The sequence below is a fragment of the Schistocerca nitens genome, chromosome 9, assembly GCF_023898315.1.
Source record: "Schistocerca nitens isolate TAMUIC-IGC-003100 chromosome 9, iqSchNite1.1, whole genome shotgun sequence".
Classification (NCBI taxonomy): domain Eukaryota; kingdom Metazoa; phylum Arthropoda; class Insecta; order Orthoptera; family Acrididae; genus Schistocerca; species Schistocerca nitens.
Genome location: NC_064622.1, coordinates 437,550,232 through 437,566,826, shown reverse-complemented (window position 1 = coordinate 437,566,826; position 16,595 = coordinate 437,550,232). Strand labels below are relative to the sequence as shown.

General features: G+C 42.4%; 1 protein-coding gene across 2 annotated transcripts in view; it reads left to right on the top strand.

Annotated features, from left to right (window-relative positions):
* LOC126203740 (uncharacterized) overlaps positions 1–15,320 on the top strand; it is an 82,187-nt gene extending 66,867 nt beyond the window's left edge. For both annotated transcript variants that reach the window (XM_049938108.1, XM_049938107.1), the window contains 2 exons: positions 6,317–6,376; positions 14,888–15,320. In XM_049938108.1, the coding sequence (XP_049794065.1) occupies positions 6,317–6,376; positions 14,888–15,187 (360 nt within the window). In that variant the 3' untranslated portion in view covers positions 15,188–15,320. The remainder of the gene's footprint in view (positions 1–6,316; positions 6,377–14,887) is intronic.
* The last annotated feature ends 1,275 nt before the right edge of the window (positions 15,321–16,595 follow it).

Sequence of the window (16,595 nt, the reverse complement as noted above, 5' to 3'; positions counted from 1 at the left end):
ATGATGGTCTACTGTTGTAATGTCAAGCCATATATCCCTCCCCCGATGTGATACTTCAAATGTTGGAAGTTCGGCTATATGTCTACCCACTGTGCTTCCAGCGTCATATGTCCCAATTTGTGATACTCCATGTGTCCCGCCTCCCATCTGTGTCAACTGTGGAGAGCACCATCCCCCTTGCTCGCTGGACTGTATGATCCTACAGAAGGAATGGAAAATAATGGAATACAAGACCCTGGATCGACTGACCTACACTAAGGCTATGCGGAAATTTGAACGACTTCATCCAGTATGCATGACGACATCTTATGCTGCCACTGTCACTCCTGCTACAGTTCCCATAGCTGCACCAACTACTGTCAGCTCTCAGAACCAGAGGACCACACCTGCCCCCTTGATGGTGGGGGCCACTTCTCTCTCTGTTGCTCCCGCACCACCTACCTTGGGAGTAGCACCCTGTCAACCACTGGGGACACCAGTCCCCACTTCTAAGCCAGAGAAGCGTAAGTCTTCTTCGGCTTCTCTCGCTTGGAAGGGATCCCTTGGTCACTCCCTTCCCAGGTTCCTACCAGCGTCACAGCAGTCACCCACCAGTGGCTGAAGAAGCCACAGGTCACTGGTTGTTGAGCTTTGTGATCCTCTTCGGTCCCGGAGACTGACTCAAAAAAGCCCTCCTAGCAAGGGCAACCAAAGGAACAGCGCGAGAAAGTGAAGACCCCTAAGACCAACGAACCTGCGGTGGCACCTACTCCACTGCTACCTACAAGCTCTGCGTCTGAGGATGAGGTGGAGATTCTTGCGTCCACTGAGGACCTCGATCTCACCAGATCCTCGGATGCAATGGACGTCACTCGCACGGGTAATCAATTGGTGGCAGCAGATGAGCCAACGGCGTAATCTGCCTCCCCCATCCCTTCACGCCTTTCTCAGCCATGGACAATGTCATCCTCCAGTGGAACTGCAGTGGTTTCTTCCACCATCTTGCTGAGCTCCGACAACTTCTCAGCCTTCACCCTTTCCTCTGCATTGCTCTTCAAGAAACTTGATTTCTGGCAATGCGAACCCCCACCCTCCGTGGCTATCGGGGTTATTATAGGAACCGGGCAGCTTATGATAGGATATCTGGTGGCGTCTGCATCTACGACCTTCACTCCCTTCACAGCGAGTCTGTCCCTCTACGAACAGAGGCTGTCTCTGTTCAGGTGTGGACGTCTCAGGCTGTTACTGTCTGCAGTCTGTATCTTCCACCGGATGGTGATGTTCCACAGCATGTCCTGACTGCGCTGATAGCCCAATTGCCGCCCCCTTTTCTGTTACTCGGCAACTTCAATACCCATAACCCTCTGTGGAGTGGATCAGTGGCATCAGGCCGAGGCGCCACCGTTGAGCATGTATTGGCACAGCTCGACCTTTCCCTTTTAAATGATGGTGCCTTCACACATTTCAGTGTGGTGCATGGCACATACTCAGGCATCGACCTTTCGATCTGCAGCCCTAGCATCTTACCATGTGTCCAGTGGAGTGTGCACGACGACTTGTGCGGTAGTGACCAATTTCCGATCTTTCTGTCACTGCCACAGCATCACTCTTCTAGGCGCCCCTGCAGGTGGGCTATGAATAAGGCTGACTGGAACTTGTTCTCCTCCGTTGCCACTATTGAGCTTCTTTCCAATGACGCCATTGATGCAGTGGTTCACTCAGTCACCACCAGCATCGTTAGTGATGCGAAATCTGCCATTCCCAGTTCTTCTGGATCCCCTTGGTAGAGGACTGTGCCTTGGTGGTCGCCTGCGATTGCTGAGGCGATTAAATATCGCAGGCAGGCGCTCCAGTGTCACAAGCGGCATCCCTCATTAGAGCACATCATCACCTTTAAACGGCTCTGTGTGCCGGCCTGCTGCCTCATTCGCCAACACAAGCAGTCATGCTGGGAATGGTATGTCTCCACTATTGGCCTCTGTGCCTTTCCATCGCAGGTTTTGGGCCAAGATTTGGTGCCTCTATGGCTGTCAGACCCCTGTCAGTGTCCCTTCGCTTTCACTGAATGGAGCAGTTTGTACTGACCCCGACACAATAGCCAAACGCTTAGCAGAGCATTTTGCTCAGAGTTCTGACCCTGCGAATTACCCACTGGCCTTCTGCTCCATTAAAGAGCAGTTGGAACATCGGAGCCTTTCATTTCACATGCGCCACCCTGAATCCTACAATGTTCCATTCAGTGAATGGGAATTCCAAAGTGCCCTAGCCGCTTTCCCTGATACGGCTCCCGGACCAGATCGCATCCGCTGTTAGATGGTGAAACACCTCTCGGTGGACTGCCAGTGACGCCTCCTAGACCTTTACAAACATATCTGGGTTGGGGGTGAATTCCCGTCGCAATGGCGGGAAAGCACCGTAATCTCCATTTTGAAACCTGACAAGAACCCACTGGAGGTGGACAGCTACCGTCCCATTAGCCTCACCAATGTTCTCTGCAAACTACTTGAATGAATGGTGAGCAGGAGGTCGTGTTGGCTCCTGGAGTCTCGGCGCCTTCTGGTTCCATTCCAGGGTGGATTCCACCGAGGCCACTCAACGACAGATAGTTTGGTGTGCCTTGAGTCTGCCGTCCGCACGGCATTTTCTAGGCGCCAACATCTGGTCGCCGTCTTTTTTGATTTACTGAAGGCCTACGACACGACCTGGCGCCACCACATCATTGCCACGCTGCATGAGTGGGGCCTCTGTGGCTCGCTCCCGGTTTTTATACGGAACTTTCTCTCCCTCCGTACCTTCAGTGTTCAAGTAGGAGGCTCCTTTAGCTCCTCCCATATCCAAGAGAATGGGGTCCCGCACCTTTAGCTCCTCCCATATCCAAGAGAATGGGGTCCCGCAGGGCTCTGTATTGAGCGTTCCACTATTTTTGGTCGCTATAAATGGCCTAGCAGCAGCTGTAGGGCCGCCAGTGTCGCCCTCCTTATACGCTGACGATTTCTGCCTTTATTTCAGTTCCTCAACCATTGGTGTTGCTGAACGCCGACTACAGGGAGCCATTCAGAAAGCGCAGTCATGGGCTCTCGACCATGGGTTTCACTTCTCTGCAGACAAGATCTGCGTTTTGCACTTCTGTTGGCAACGGACAGTCCACCCTGACCCAGCCCTTTTCGTTGATGGCCATCTACTATGGATAGTCGAAACATATTGCTTTTTAGGACTGGTTTTCGACGCCCGACTAACATGGCTCCCCCACATTCGTCAGCTTATTAAAAAGTGCTGGCAGCATCTTACCGCCCTCCGCTGCCTGGGCAACACCACTTGGGGGGCAGATTGCTCTATGTTGCTGCGGCTCTACAAAGCCCTAGTTCAGTCGCGTATCGACTATGGGAGTGTCGTGTATGGTTCGTCAGTGCCCTCGGCATTGAAACTGCTTGATCCTGTGCACCACTGCGGGGTCCGTCTAGTGACAGGCGCTTTTTGAACGAGTCCAGTGGACAGTCTCGTAGTGGAGGCTGGAGTTTCTCCATTGCACATCAGGCGTTGCCAACTGCTCGCCCACTATGCAGCGCACGTCCATAGCTCTCCTCAGCACCCGAACTATCGTCTTTTGTTCCCGAGCACTGTGGTTCCTCTTCTGGAACGGCGGCCCCAGTCAGGGATAACGATTGCTGTATGTGTTTGTTCCCTACTGGTGGAACTCGAGTCCATACCTTTCCAGCGTCTCGTGCGGGCCCATACACCAATGCCTCCATGGTGTGTGCCTCGGCCAAAACTATGGCTGGACCTGTCGTGCTTTCGTAAGGTCTCTGTTCCTCCTGAGGCACTCCGCAGTCACTTCATATCCATCCTTGATGCATCCCGAGGTTCTGAACTCATCTATACTCATGGCTTCCTGGTAGATGGTTGCATAGGCTTTGCCTATGCTCACTCAGCCCATATCGAATAGCTCTCCTTGCCGGATGGCTGCAGTGTCTTCACTGCTGAGCTGGTGGCCATCTCTCGTGCCTTTGAGCATATTCATTCCTGCCCCGGTGTGTCCTACATGGTATGCAGTGATTCACTGAGTGGTTTACAGGCCATTGATCAGTGCTACCCACGCCATCCTCTGGTAGTTTCCATCCAGGAGTCGGTTTATGCCCTGTAACGACCTGGTCAGTCAGTAGTCTTTGTATGGACCCCGTGGCATGTCGGAATCCTGGGAAATGAGCTTGTTGACAACCTGGCCAGACAGGCCACTCATAAGCCGTTTCTGGAGATTGACATACCAGAACCTGTCCTCCGTTCGGTGTTACGCCGCAAAGTTCTCGGGATTTGGGATGCTGAATGGCACAGCTTAGTTACCCCCAGTAAACTCCGTGCCATCAAGGAGAGCACAAATGAGTGGCAGTCTTCTCTGTGGGCTTCTCGCAGGGACTCTGTGGTCCTCTGCCGCCACACTTGGCTGACGCATGGCTATCTTCTCTGGCGTGAGGCCCCGCCATGTTGTCGCTGTGGCTCCCGCTTGACAGTGGCCCACATTTTGGTGGACTGTCCATATCTCGCCACCCTAAGATGGCATTTTAATCTCCCTGACACCCTTGCTTCTATTTTAGGAGACGATGCCTCCATTGCTAACTTCGTTTTATATTTTATACATGATGCTGGTTTTTATTCTTCAGTTTAAGTTTTACTTCCTGTTTTTTGTCTCCCAGTGCTTTCTATCCTAGTCCTTTTAGGTTAGAGATTTTAATGTGTTACAGAGTGGCTGGCTCATCCTTTATTTTATTCTCATGATCAGCCAGCCCTGGTAATCTGCTCTACTGTTTTAAGCTCTTATGCCTGTTTCTTGTATGTCTGTGCTCTTCTTGTCTTGTTCAGCTTTGTTTTTTTTATTTTTTTGCCCCTCCTGACCTCCTGTGGTGTCTCTTGTATGTTTTCCATTTTAACCCATGGACTTGGTGCACTGGAACAAGGGACCAATGACCATGCAGTTTGGTCCTCTCCAACCTTAAACCCACCACCACCACCTCTGCATGTTGTTTGTATTTTTCATGCTCATTATTATTTATCTATACTAATTTATGGAGACAACACATTCATAAATGTCTAAAGAACTTGACCAATTTACTTCAGACTTTTACATGTTACTCTAATGAACCTTTGGATTGACATAGGCTACATATTTTTTAACATATTATGTATATAAATATATATGTGATATATAAAGGGGAAACATTGTTGCGAAAAATCTCAAAAGTTCTTGACAGATTTCCTTCATATTTTTATATGATACATTAATAAATATCCTATCCAGATAGACACTATATACTTGTTTAAGCAACAGTGTGCAGGCAAGAAAGAAACTGATGTGCTGTACTGTAAAAATGTGAGGTTTCATTTTCTTTCTTGCCATGAGTTTCATTAGATAAATTGTGTCTCACATATATATTCTTTTTCCTTTTGTATAATTTCGGACAAAAACAATGTGCTCTTTTGTTTTTTCCTTGTCATCAGCTTTATAGAAAGGAGGAAACGTGTATTTATGGCTTATTGGCTTATGATTGGAATATTGCTTCAGAATCTGGTACACAGAGAGAGGGAGGAGAGAAAGTGGTGGTAGACCAAGAGAGGGAGTATGAGGATATGGGCAGAGATTGTCAGAATTGTGATGAGGCTGATTATATCTCTCTTTCCTGAGTATTTGATGATGAGATTACATAGTCTTAAAACTGACTGTGCATAAATCGAACATCAAACTAAGATTGGAATACAGCTGCATTAATAAACTGAAGGTGTAGCTGAAATAAATTAATGAATATAGCATTTTCAAAATAAAACATCAACACACTTAAAAATAGGGTTGTATAGCATTGGTACCCATAAGTGCATTATTTGAAAAATTGGTCTGTTTGTTGAATTTGTGAAAGAATATAAACAACCAAATACATAAAAATATCGCAAACTAGCAGTGCAGGATGGGAAAGACCAGGGAGGGAATGAGTGACAAGCTGTGACTGGTAAGTAGCTGTGTTCTGCAAAGCTCTGCATAGAGAACTGGAATTGTTAATCACTATATATTTAATATTTAGTACTGAATTAAAGACCAAGCATATTATTTATTAGGATTGCTAGTAAGTAAGGTATTGGTGCCAGCAGTAGTATATCTGTTCATTGTGACTGCATCTTCTGTGACAGTTCATAAATAAATAATAAGAATATAAATTTCTTTTTACAAAAGGAGCTAAATTAAATGTGTGTGTGTGTGTGTGTGTGTGTGTGTGTGTGTGTGTGTGTGTGTGTGTACATACATAATGTGTTGTGAATGAAGCACTGTTAATCTAATCAACATTCACTTTTACAGAAAATGGAAATTCCTGAAGTTCTTACCATACGTGATTTCAAATTACATGTTAAGAGAAAGGTAATACAAGTTTTATTTTTTATTACTTACATATCATTTAAAGTTGGCTCTATGTACTTTGAATATACAATACCTCAACAAAGATTGACATTCAAACATTGTTGTCAGTCAACTGAATGCATTTGATATGGATTTTTAGCACTCTGACAATTGTTGCTGTGCCTCTCTGCCACTCCACCATTTTTGAATGCCAATTCGTCAGGAAACTTAAAATCGTAGAAAAACTAAAATATTCTTGAATTTTTGCTAGGTCTAATTGCAAAAATTAATTCTCTTCATGAGGTCTTCAGCTGGCAAAGATTGCTCCAGCTGTGCTTTTGATCAGTGGACACCAGTTTCCCATTCAACATCTTGAAGATTCACATGAATTAGTGGAAACATGACAGATTGTATGTCCTCAGCTTACCTGCCCAGATAGCAGTGCATGTCAAGGCACCACTTCCAGGACGGGGAGATGCACCCACCCCAGATTGAATCCATCCAACAGATTGATGACGGGCGTCGTAATGCAGGCCAGCATAGATGTGGTTTTTAAGCAGTTTTCCACAACCCGCTAGATGAATACCAGGCTGGTACCAAAGTACTACCTCAGTTACATGATTCACAAACATCTTGGAAGACTTTGCTCATTTTCACAAGAAAAACATTACACGTAGACAGTTGGGATAGATATATTCTGTCCTGGGGGGTAATGGGATGGTGACAGGAAGGTCATCCTGGCACCCCTTAAACTAACATTGTCAAATCCACACATAACAATGCCAAGCCTGTGCCGATTCCAAACAAAGGCACAAGAAAAAGAATTAGTAATCTGTTGTCAGGATCACCATCACAGGCATATTTTTTTCCATTCCACTTCAACTTTACAATTACAATCACATTAAAATTTTGGAATTTGACACCAGATGGACATCTGCAATTTGAGTAATGGGCATGAAACACAGAGCTCTACAGTAGTTCACCCGTTCTACATCAAGGCACATCAAAAAATTTACTTGTTATCATAAATATCTCACTATATGGCAGTGACATCAATAGTAAACTGAATCTAAATTAATTTCCAGTCGTTTGGAAATTAGAAAATAATAAATGTCATTGTTTTTATTCCAAATAAAATGAGAAAACGGATACAACAAACATGGGAAATTTCTCCTCGAGAAAAATTCCAAGAAAATGGATTGGTCATGTAGGACCAGTGACATTATTTATCAATACCCTTCCGAAGGCCCCAAACAAGCTGTGGCAGGAATGTCGATTAAGTCTGAGCAGTCCATCAGAAGACCAGCGGCCAGAACATGTCTGACTTGTTTGTACAGTCCATCTTATTTGGCACCAAACTGAAGAGTCCACAAAGGTGTGTGTGGGGTGAGGCAACAGAGGGACCAACCAGGCAGCTGCCAACTGACATTACGCATTTATTATTGAGTCAGTTTATTTCCTGAAGCAACAGGAAATGTGTTTGGAAGGATTTATCACCATGTGTTAAAGCAAAAGCTGGCCAAGGGATGTGAGGGGGAAGTCGAATGAGCCCAAGTTGTGGAGAAAGAGGAAGAAATTTAACTGCATTTCAGAAAGCAACAGTTGTAAAGGAAACAAATAACTTAAGGAACACCTACCAGCAGGAGATGAAGAAGGTTAAGGAATCTATGAAAATTGGGGCATCTGCAGATGAAATTTATGCACCAAAAATTTGATATTTGCTTGAGTTTGAATGAGGAAATGCCCAGAAATTCAGGAAGCAGCAAGCATGTGACAGCAATACCAGTGAACAAAATAATGTGAGCCTAATATAAAGCAACAATGAAATTTCAGTACGGCAGACAATTTTTAGCATTTTTTCCCTTACAGAAAATTATTTATTTCATTTTTTAGTTTTTCATTAAGAAATTGCAAATTTATTCTACATTAGTGTTCATTGAATGAAGTATAATTATGGAACATGGCCTTTGTTTACAAAATAACGCATAAAAGCCTCCTGTTCATTTTTTTGCAGCTGCAATGGTATTTTCATACTTAATTGTCACTCATACCAGTTTTTGTGTTCACAATAATAGCCAGAAACAGTGATACAAACTTTTATGTCATCACTATCAAAATGTTCTGGAGGAGCATGCGTATTGGTAACTGTATTGATCAGAATTATTGTGTAGTATACAACATACCATTACAACTGACTCAGTTTTGGAAGGCTCAAAGTTCATGTGGGTATGAAATGTTCTGAACAGGGGTACTTAATCTCCTCAGTCCTGAGCTTAGATTTTATAAAGTTTATATTGGTGGTTAATGCATTACTCTTGGGCAAAATAAGAATAAAATACTAAATTTAAAAAACTTAAGTGAGTCACAGAATTTTAGAACATGTTCAAAGTGAATACCATTAAGGTTATAACATGAGTGAAATATGTGCAATACTTGGGAAAGTCAGTATTAAACACCTAAAAATAATGAAAACAACATCACTGGAATGAGAAAATATAAGTCATTACCAAATGCAGTCCCATTTTTTTTTATTGTGATGAAATAAACAATCACTTATTTGATAGCCTAGGATACATTAGCATATTGCGACATGGTCTAAACACGTTTTAGTCCAAAATTACTGGAAACAAACATAATGTACCTTTATTTTTCGAAACTGTACTGACACTGTGATAATTAGCTTTTTTCAACATATGCTGCTAGCTACTGAGAATATGCAGAGATGAAAAAGTGATGTGGTGAAAGCACATGGTGTTAAGTAAAAGCTATAATTAGACACAGCAAGTTTGCTTGATTCCCTGACCCAGTAAAAAATAAAATTTGGATGTAAGATATATGCTACATAGAGACTGAGGAGGTTATAATTTCTCATCACCGTCTTACATGCAGAGATTAGGTATATGCTTGTTCTTCTTTTACAATGTTTAAGTCCATAATTTCCTTGGCTGACCTATATCTCACCTGCCTTTTATGTTGTAGTTCAAAATTTTCTTGGCAGTCTTTTGACTTTCATTCTATTCACATGTTGTTTCCACCCCTCTGAATTCAATTATTTCCCCATTAACAGCGTCTGCATTCAACTCATTTCAGACATATTGTAGAGGACTGGGGTGAATGACCTCTACTGTGGCAGGATTGAGTTGAGACAAGGGATCGTTGTCAGGACAATGACTGATAATTGCTCAGACACACGTGATCATACATTTTATTGAAGGAGAAACAACAACATTCTTAGTGGCACTCCTTGGTGGTAATGCCGTCTGAGGCATGTGCTGAAGGCAGTGAGTGGGAGGTGCTGATGTGGCAGGCTGCCCACAGCCTGCTGTAATGCCAGAGGGTTGGGAGAAATGCAGATGTGCAGACTATGTGGCAGTGCATGTCCCATCTGGGCACAGCTCTGCAGCTCCAAGCAGGACACACCACAAGGTGTTGTATCCTGCGTGATCTTTGTAGAGGAAGACTACTCTTAGCAATAGTATCTGCCCTTGTGAATGGGGGTGTAGAGCGAATGTCAGCCAGGTGTAGGTAGTTGAGCAGCTGCACCACCGTTGTCACTAACAGAAAATCTCCAGGGCAGAAAGCTGGCTGCAGCGGAAACGATTCCAGAGGTGGGCCTTCTGCAATAGCTGTGCCAGTGTCACTATTTTACTGAGTAACACCGTGCTGGAAAATAGTGGCGATGCTATACCACCCCTCGCTGGTAGGTCTGGTCTCCGGATCTTAGCTCATGGTCGTTGTGCAAAAACTCAACTTTTCCTTAAGAATAGTCAGTTTAAACTGCAATGTTCATTGACTACATACTTAACTTATGGTATTAGGCCCATGGCTTTTTCAGTTTTCCTGTGAACTTATTGAAATGGCCACTTAAAAACTAACAAGGTAATGTTACCAGAGCCATCACTCTCATTTATCATTCCTTAACAGTCATGTAATAAAAAATCGATTAACTCAGGAAAATCTTTACACCTGTCAAAACAGTGTGTATATCTCACTTGCTTAACTAGCCCTTCACATAACAAATTACAAATAATAATGGGGAAGCTTTTCTTTCTCAACAAAAGCATTTAAAAATGTTTGAAAGAGCATTGTCAGCTTTGTGGCAATCTTGTGCACATTTTAGCTGACAACAGGTAATTGTGACCAGCTGTTGCTCATGTGTGTGTCCTTGTGTTCTGTGTTGTTTTGGTGTTCCAGGAAACTTATTGGCAGTGGTGAGGCCTATTGACTTGAAAGAATGGACACTATAATTTGTTGAAGACTACAAGAAAAGAGAAGTACTGTGTAACTCCTCATCAAAAGATTACTTGAACAATACGTGAAGATATGATGTCCCTCAGTGCCAAGTATGGGCTTGACTTGGTGGAAATACAAAACAAAGTTGTCTCCTTTCTTATTATCGCTATATTTGATCCACAGATTATGGTGGTTTGCACATGTCGAGGCACAGACGGGAATTGCATTGTTGCCAGTTCCAAGTAACAGTTGTGGTATGTGCATGCATGTCCTTTGAACTTGAAATCCTGCAAATAATGTGCCTCGCTTGCTTATGCAGAATTTGTCACTTACCACCACCATCAGCAATGACAAGTAGGGTAGAAATTCGCTACAGTCACGTTTAATGGTCTCATTAGCTATGGCATTCATAGCAGAGTGCTGAGAAAGCTACTGAACACCCATTGGCTGTCAGAGAATGCATGACGTACGTGTGCGGAACAAGCCTAAATTCGACCACTATTGTTAGTGACTCTAGCTATAGTGTGTTGTTGTTGTTGTTGTTGTTGTTGTTGTGGTCTTCAGTCCTGAGACTGGTTTGACGCAGCTCTCCACGATACTCTATCCTGTGCAAGCTTCTTCATCTCGCAGTACCTACTGCAACCTACATCCTTCTGAATCTGCTTAGTGTATTCATCTCTTGGTCTCCCTCTACGATTTTTACCCTCCACGCTGCCCTCTAATACTAAATTTGTGATCCCTTGACGCCTCAGAACATGTCTTACCAACCGATCCCTTCTTCTAGTGAAGTTGTGCCACAAACTCCTCTTCTCCCCAATCCTATTCAGTACCTCCTCATTAGTTATGTGATCTACCCATCTAATCTTCAGCATTCTTCTGTAGCACCACATTTTGAAAGCTTCTATTCTCTTCTTGTCCAAACTATTTATCGTCCATGTTTCACTTCCATACATGGCTAAACTCCATACATACACTTTCAGAAACGATTTCCTGACACTTAAATCTATACCCGATGTTAACAAATTTCTCTTCTTCAGAAACGCTTTCCTTGCCATTGCCAGTCTACATTTTATATCCTCTCTACTTCGACCATCATCAGTTATTTTGCTCCCCAGATAGCAAAACTCCTTTACTGCTTTAAGTGTCTCATTTCCTAATCTAATTCCCTCAGCATCACCCGACTTAATTCGACTACATTCCATTACTCTCGTTTTGCTTTTGTTGATGTTCATCTTATATCCTCCTTTCAAGACACTATCCATTCCATTCAACTGCTCTTCCAAGTCCTTTGCTGTCTCTGACAGAATTACAATGTCATCGGTGAACCTCAAAGTTTTTATTTCTTCTCCATGGAATTTAATGCCTGCTCCAAATTTTTCTTTTGTTTCCTTTACTGCTTGCTCAATATACAGATTGAATAACATCAGGGAGAGGCTACAACCCTGTCTCACTCCCTTCCCAACCACTGCTTCCCTTTCATGTCCCTCGACTCTTATAACTGCCATCTGGTTTCTGTACAAATTGTAAATAGCCTTTCGCTCCCTGTATTTTACTCCTGCCACCTTCAGAATTTTAAAGAGAGTATTCCAGTCAACATTGTCAAAAGCTTTCTCTAAGTCTACAAATGCTAGAAACGTAGGTTTGCCTTTTCTTAATCTAGCTTCTAAAATAAGTCGTAGGGTCAGTATTGCCTCATGTGTTCTCATATTTCTACGGAATCCAAACTGATCTTCCCCAAGGTCGGCTTCTACCAGTTTTTCCATTCGTCTGTAAAGAATTCACGTTAGTTTTTTGCAGCCGTGACTTATTAAACTGATAGTTCGGTAATTTTCACATCTGTCAACGCCTGCTTTCTTTGGGATTGGAATTATTATATTCTTCTTGAAGTCTGAGGGTATTTCGCCTGTCTCATACATTTTGCTCACCAGATGGTAGAGTTTTGTCAGGACTGGCTCTCCCAAGGCCGTCAGTAGTTCTAATGGAATGTTGTCTACTCCCGGGGCCTTGTTTCGACTCAGGTCTTTCAGTGCTCTGTCAAACTCTTCACACAGTATCGTATCTCCCATTTCATCTTCATCTACATCCTCTTCCATTTCCATAATATTGTCCTCAAGTACATCGCCCTTGTATAGACCCTCTATATACTCTTTCCACCTTTCTGCTTTCCCCTCTTTGCTTAGAACTGGGTTTCCATCTGAGCTCTTGATATTCATGCAAGTCGTTCTCTTTTCTCCAAAGGTCTCTTCAATTTTCCTGTAGGCAGTATCTATCTTACCTCTAGTGAGATACGCCTCTATATCCTTACATTTGTCCTCTAGCCATGCTTGCTTAGCCATTTTGCACTTCCTGTCGGTCTCATTTTTTAGACGTTTGTATTCCTTTTTGCGTGCTTCATTTACTGCATTTTTATATTTTCTCCTTTCGTCAATTAAATTCAATATTTCTTCTGTCGCCCAAGGATTTGTATTAGCCCTCGTCTTTTTACCTACTTGATCCTCTGATGCCTTCACCACTTCATCCCTCAAAGCTACCCCATTCTTCTTCTACTGTATTTCTTTCCCCCATTCCTGTCAATTGTTATGCTCTCCCTGAAACTTTCTACAACCTCTGGTTCTTTCAGTTTATCCAGGTCCCATCTCCTTAAATTCCCACCTTTTTGCAGTTTCTTCAGTTTTAATCTACAGTTCATAACCAATAGATTGTGATCAGAGTCCACATCTGCCCCTGGAAATGTCTTACAATTTAAAACCTGGTTCCTAAATCTCTGTCTTACCATTATATAATCTATCTGATACCTTTTAGTATCTCCAGGGTTCTTCCATGTATACAACCTTCTTTGATGATTCTTGAACCAAGTGTTAGCTATGATTAAGTTGTGCTCTGTGCAAAATTCTACGAGGCGGCTTCCTCTTTCATTTCTTACCCCCAATCCATATTCACCTACTATGTTTCCTTCTCTCCCTTTTCCTACTCTCGAATTCCAGTCACCCATGACTATTAAATTTTCGTCTCTCTTCACTATCTGAATAATTTCTTTTATTTCATCATACATTTCTTCAATTTCTTTGTCATTTGCAGAGCTAGTTGGCATATAGATTTGTACTACTGTCGTAGGCGTGGGCTTCGTGTCTATCTTGGCCACAACAACGCGTTTGCTGTGTTGTTTGTAGTAGCTTACCCGCATTCCTATTGTTTTATTCATTATTAAACCTACTCCTGCATTACCCCTATTTGATTTTGTATTTATAACCCTGTATTCACCTGACCAAAAGTCTTGTTCCTCCTGCCACCGAAGTTCACTGATTCCCACTGTATCCAACTTTAACCTATCCATTTCCCTTTTTAAATTTTCTAACCTACCTGCCCAATTAAGGGATCTGACATTCCATGCTCCGATCCGTAGAACGCCAGTTTTCTTTCTCCTGATAACAACGTCCTCCTGAGTAGTCCCCGCCCAGAGATCCGAATGGGGGACTATTTTACCTCCGGAATATTTTACCCAAGAGGACGACATCATAATTTATTCATACAGTAAACCTGCATGCCCTCAGGAAAAATTACGGCCGTAGTTTCCCCTTGCTTTCAGCCGTTCACAGTACCAGCACAGCAAGGCCGTTTTGGTTAGTGTTACAAGGCCAGATCGTCAATCATGCCCCTGCAACTACTGAAAAGGCTGCTACCCCTCTTCAGGAACCAAACGTTTGTCTGGCCTCTCAACAGATACCCCTCCGTTGTGGTTGCACCTACGGTACGGCTATCTGTATCGCTGAGGCACGCAAGCCTCCCCACCAATGGCAAGGTCTATGGTTCATGGGTGGGAGGGGGGGGGGGGGCTATAGTGTGTAACATCCCAAAATAGCAAGGTGGAAATGGGGTGGAAGAATATTATGGATTTAATTGGTTTGATTTTCCTGCATTATCATTTTTCAAAGACACAGATAAGCACTGGAATACATGGCATAGACATCAGACCTGTATCAGGGCAAGTTATGTTTCTCCAAGATTGTGCCATTACCTCTCCTGAACTAACATCCTCAGCATCCATTGATCCAAAAGGTGATTTTGACTGATTTTGAAGAAAATGGCTGTATGATGATGTTTAATGTGTGAAATACAGGTATATCTTTACAGCAGATTGTTGGTGAATGTCTTAGGTACAGCCACAATGTAATTTTTTTTATGACTATCTTCATATCTGTTCATTTCATGCTACAGTACTCTATCATTTTGCACACTCAGTAGCATCATTATGGAGACATGTACTACATTGTGATGTACAATATGATACCTTGCTTTCAGGTTGGAGCAAAAAACGAAGGCAAAAGAGTTGATGCGGGTAGGCCTGTCCAATCACGTTCACATTTGACTCCAAAAAAGAGGAAATTGGAAGAGAGGTACACCTTAGAGGAAGCAGCATATGAAATTATTAGAAGAGAGTATGCTCGAGTGAAATCTGATGAATATTCACACTTTGGCAGATTAATTGCACAGAAATTGAGGCGGCTCAGGTCTGAAAGGTTAAAAAAGGTGGCACAAGTGGAGCTCCTAAGGAAATTATTAGAAATTGAGAGAGAGGACATGGAGGAAGACAATTATTAATGTGGACAATACTTCCTTTACTGTAATGATAGACTGTGTGTTGTATGAGGTATCCTAATTTATTTTATTTTTTATGTTTATAAAAAAATGTGTATGTGTATATGTTGTTGAAATAATGTTTTTATAAAATTAAGTAGGAGTTATCTAATCAAAGCTAACTTAATGTAACCACTAAGAATGTCCCATATGTGATTCATACATCCAACAATAATCAATCAACTGAAATGCTTTGTTGTAAAACACAAGACAAATATCTCAGACTGGTACATGAAGAAGCAAGTTACCAGGTTACAAAGTGTTATTTCTAGCTGTATCTCTACAGAAAATTGCATTTTGCATGACAGGGTCATGCTTAGAGATACAGCTGTCCTGTTTCCCAATTAAAAAATTGAAATCTTACAGTGACATTCTTGTGCAATTTGCAGACAATCACAGTAAACACAGCATCAACTGCTGAGCAAAGAAGGTGATCAATAGTAGACATTTCAACAATGAGACAACACGTGGACATGGCCTGCATGAGAATTGCATCTTTCCACTGGTTTCATTGCATGCACTTTTGTTTTCATGTATCTGTGAGTGCACATGGGCAAAATGGCATCATACAGACATACCCTTATGGGACTAGTATACCATGTGACAGTGTGTGGACTGTTGAATTCTGGGTCCAGTGTAGCACAATGTGGACTGTAGTGCATTGCAATCTATCAAGCTCACAACAAACTCTGTGAATGTACTAACTGTTCAGGAAACACTGTATTCTTTTTATCATTGTTTTAGATTTTACACAGGAATTACCACAAAAATTAAATTAAGTTTTTTAGATCAAATTATTTTGAACTGTATCATCTTGCTAACCCCATCACAAATTATGCACTTTGAAGAAGAAATTCAGAATTTCTCACAGGCCAGACATTTCAACAAAAACTGTGGAGGTTTGCTTATTGCATATTTGTGATTCACTGTTAAAGCCCTGATAACACTTATGTGATCTGTATTTGTCTTTCCTGTTGGCATTTTCCTGCTATACTTGCTTAGGAATATCAAGAGCATTGTTACCAGCGCCTGTTAGCTGTTAAACGGTATTTTCTTGGAACTGAGTAATGGATATGTTTTTGTATGAAAGTTCATTATAAGTATTTACTAATCTGATGATAGTCAATATGTCTATAGCTCATATTTGGATCCATTAAATCAATAAAAAGGTTGCATTTGTTGCCCTCTAGTCCACGTAAAGGTGAAGGAAAATGTGCATAAAAGAAATAAATCACTTTGTGACTTATTGGCCTCACATGTCTCAAACCATTGGGAGGTAATGTCGATCTCCCCATGAGACGTACATATCATTACACTTTGAACAAAACAGTTTGACTGAAATTTTTTGCCAGAAAAACTAAAACACAACTCT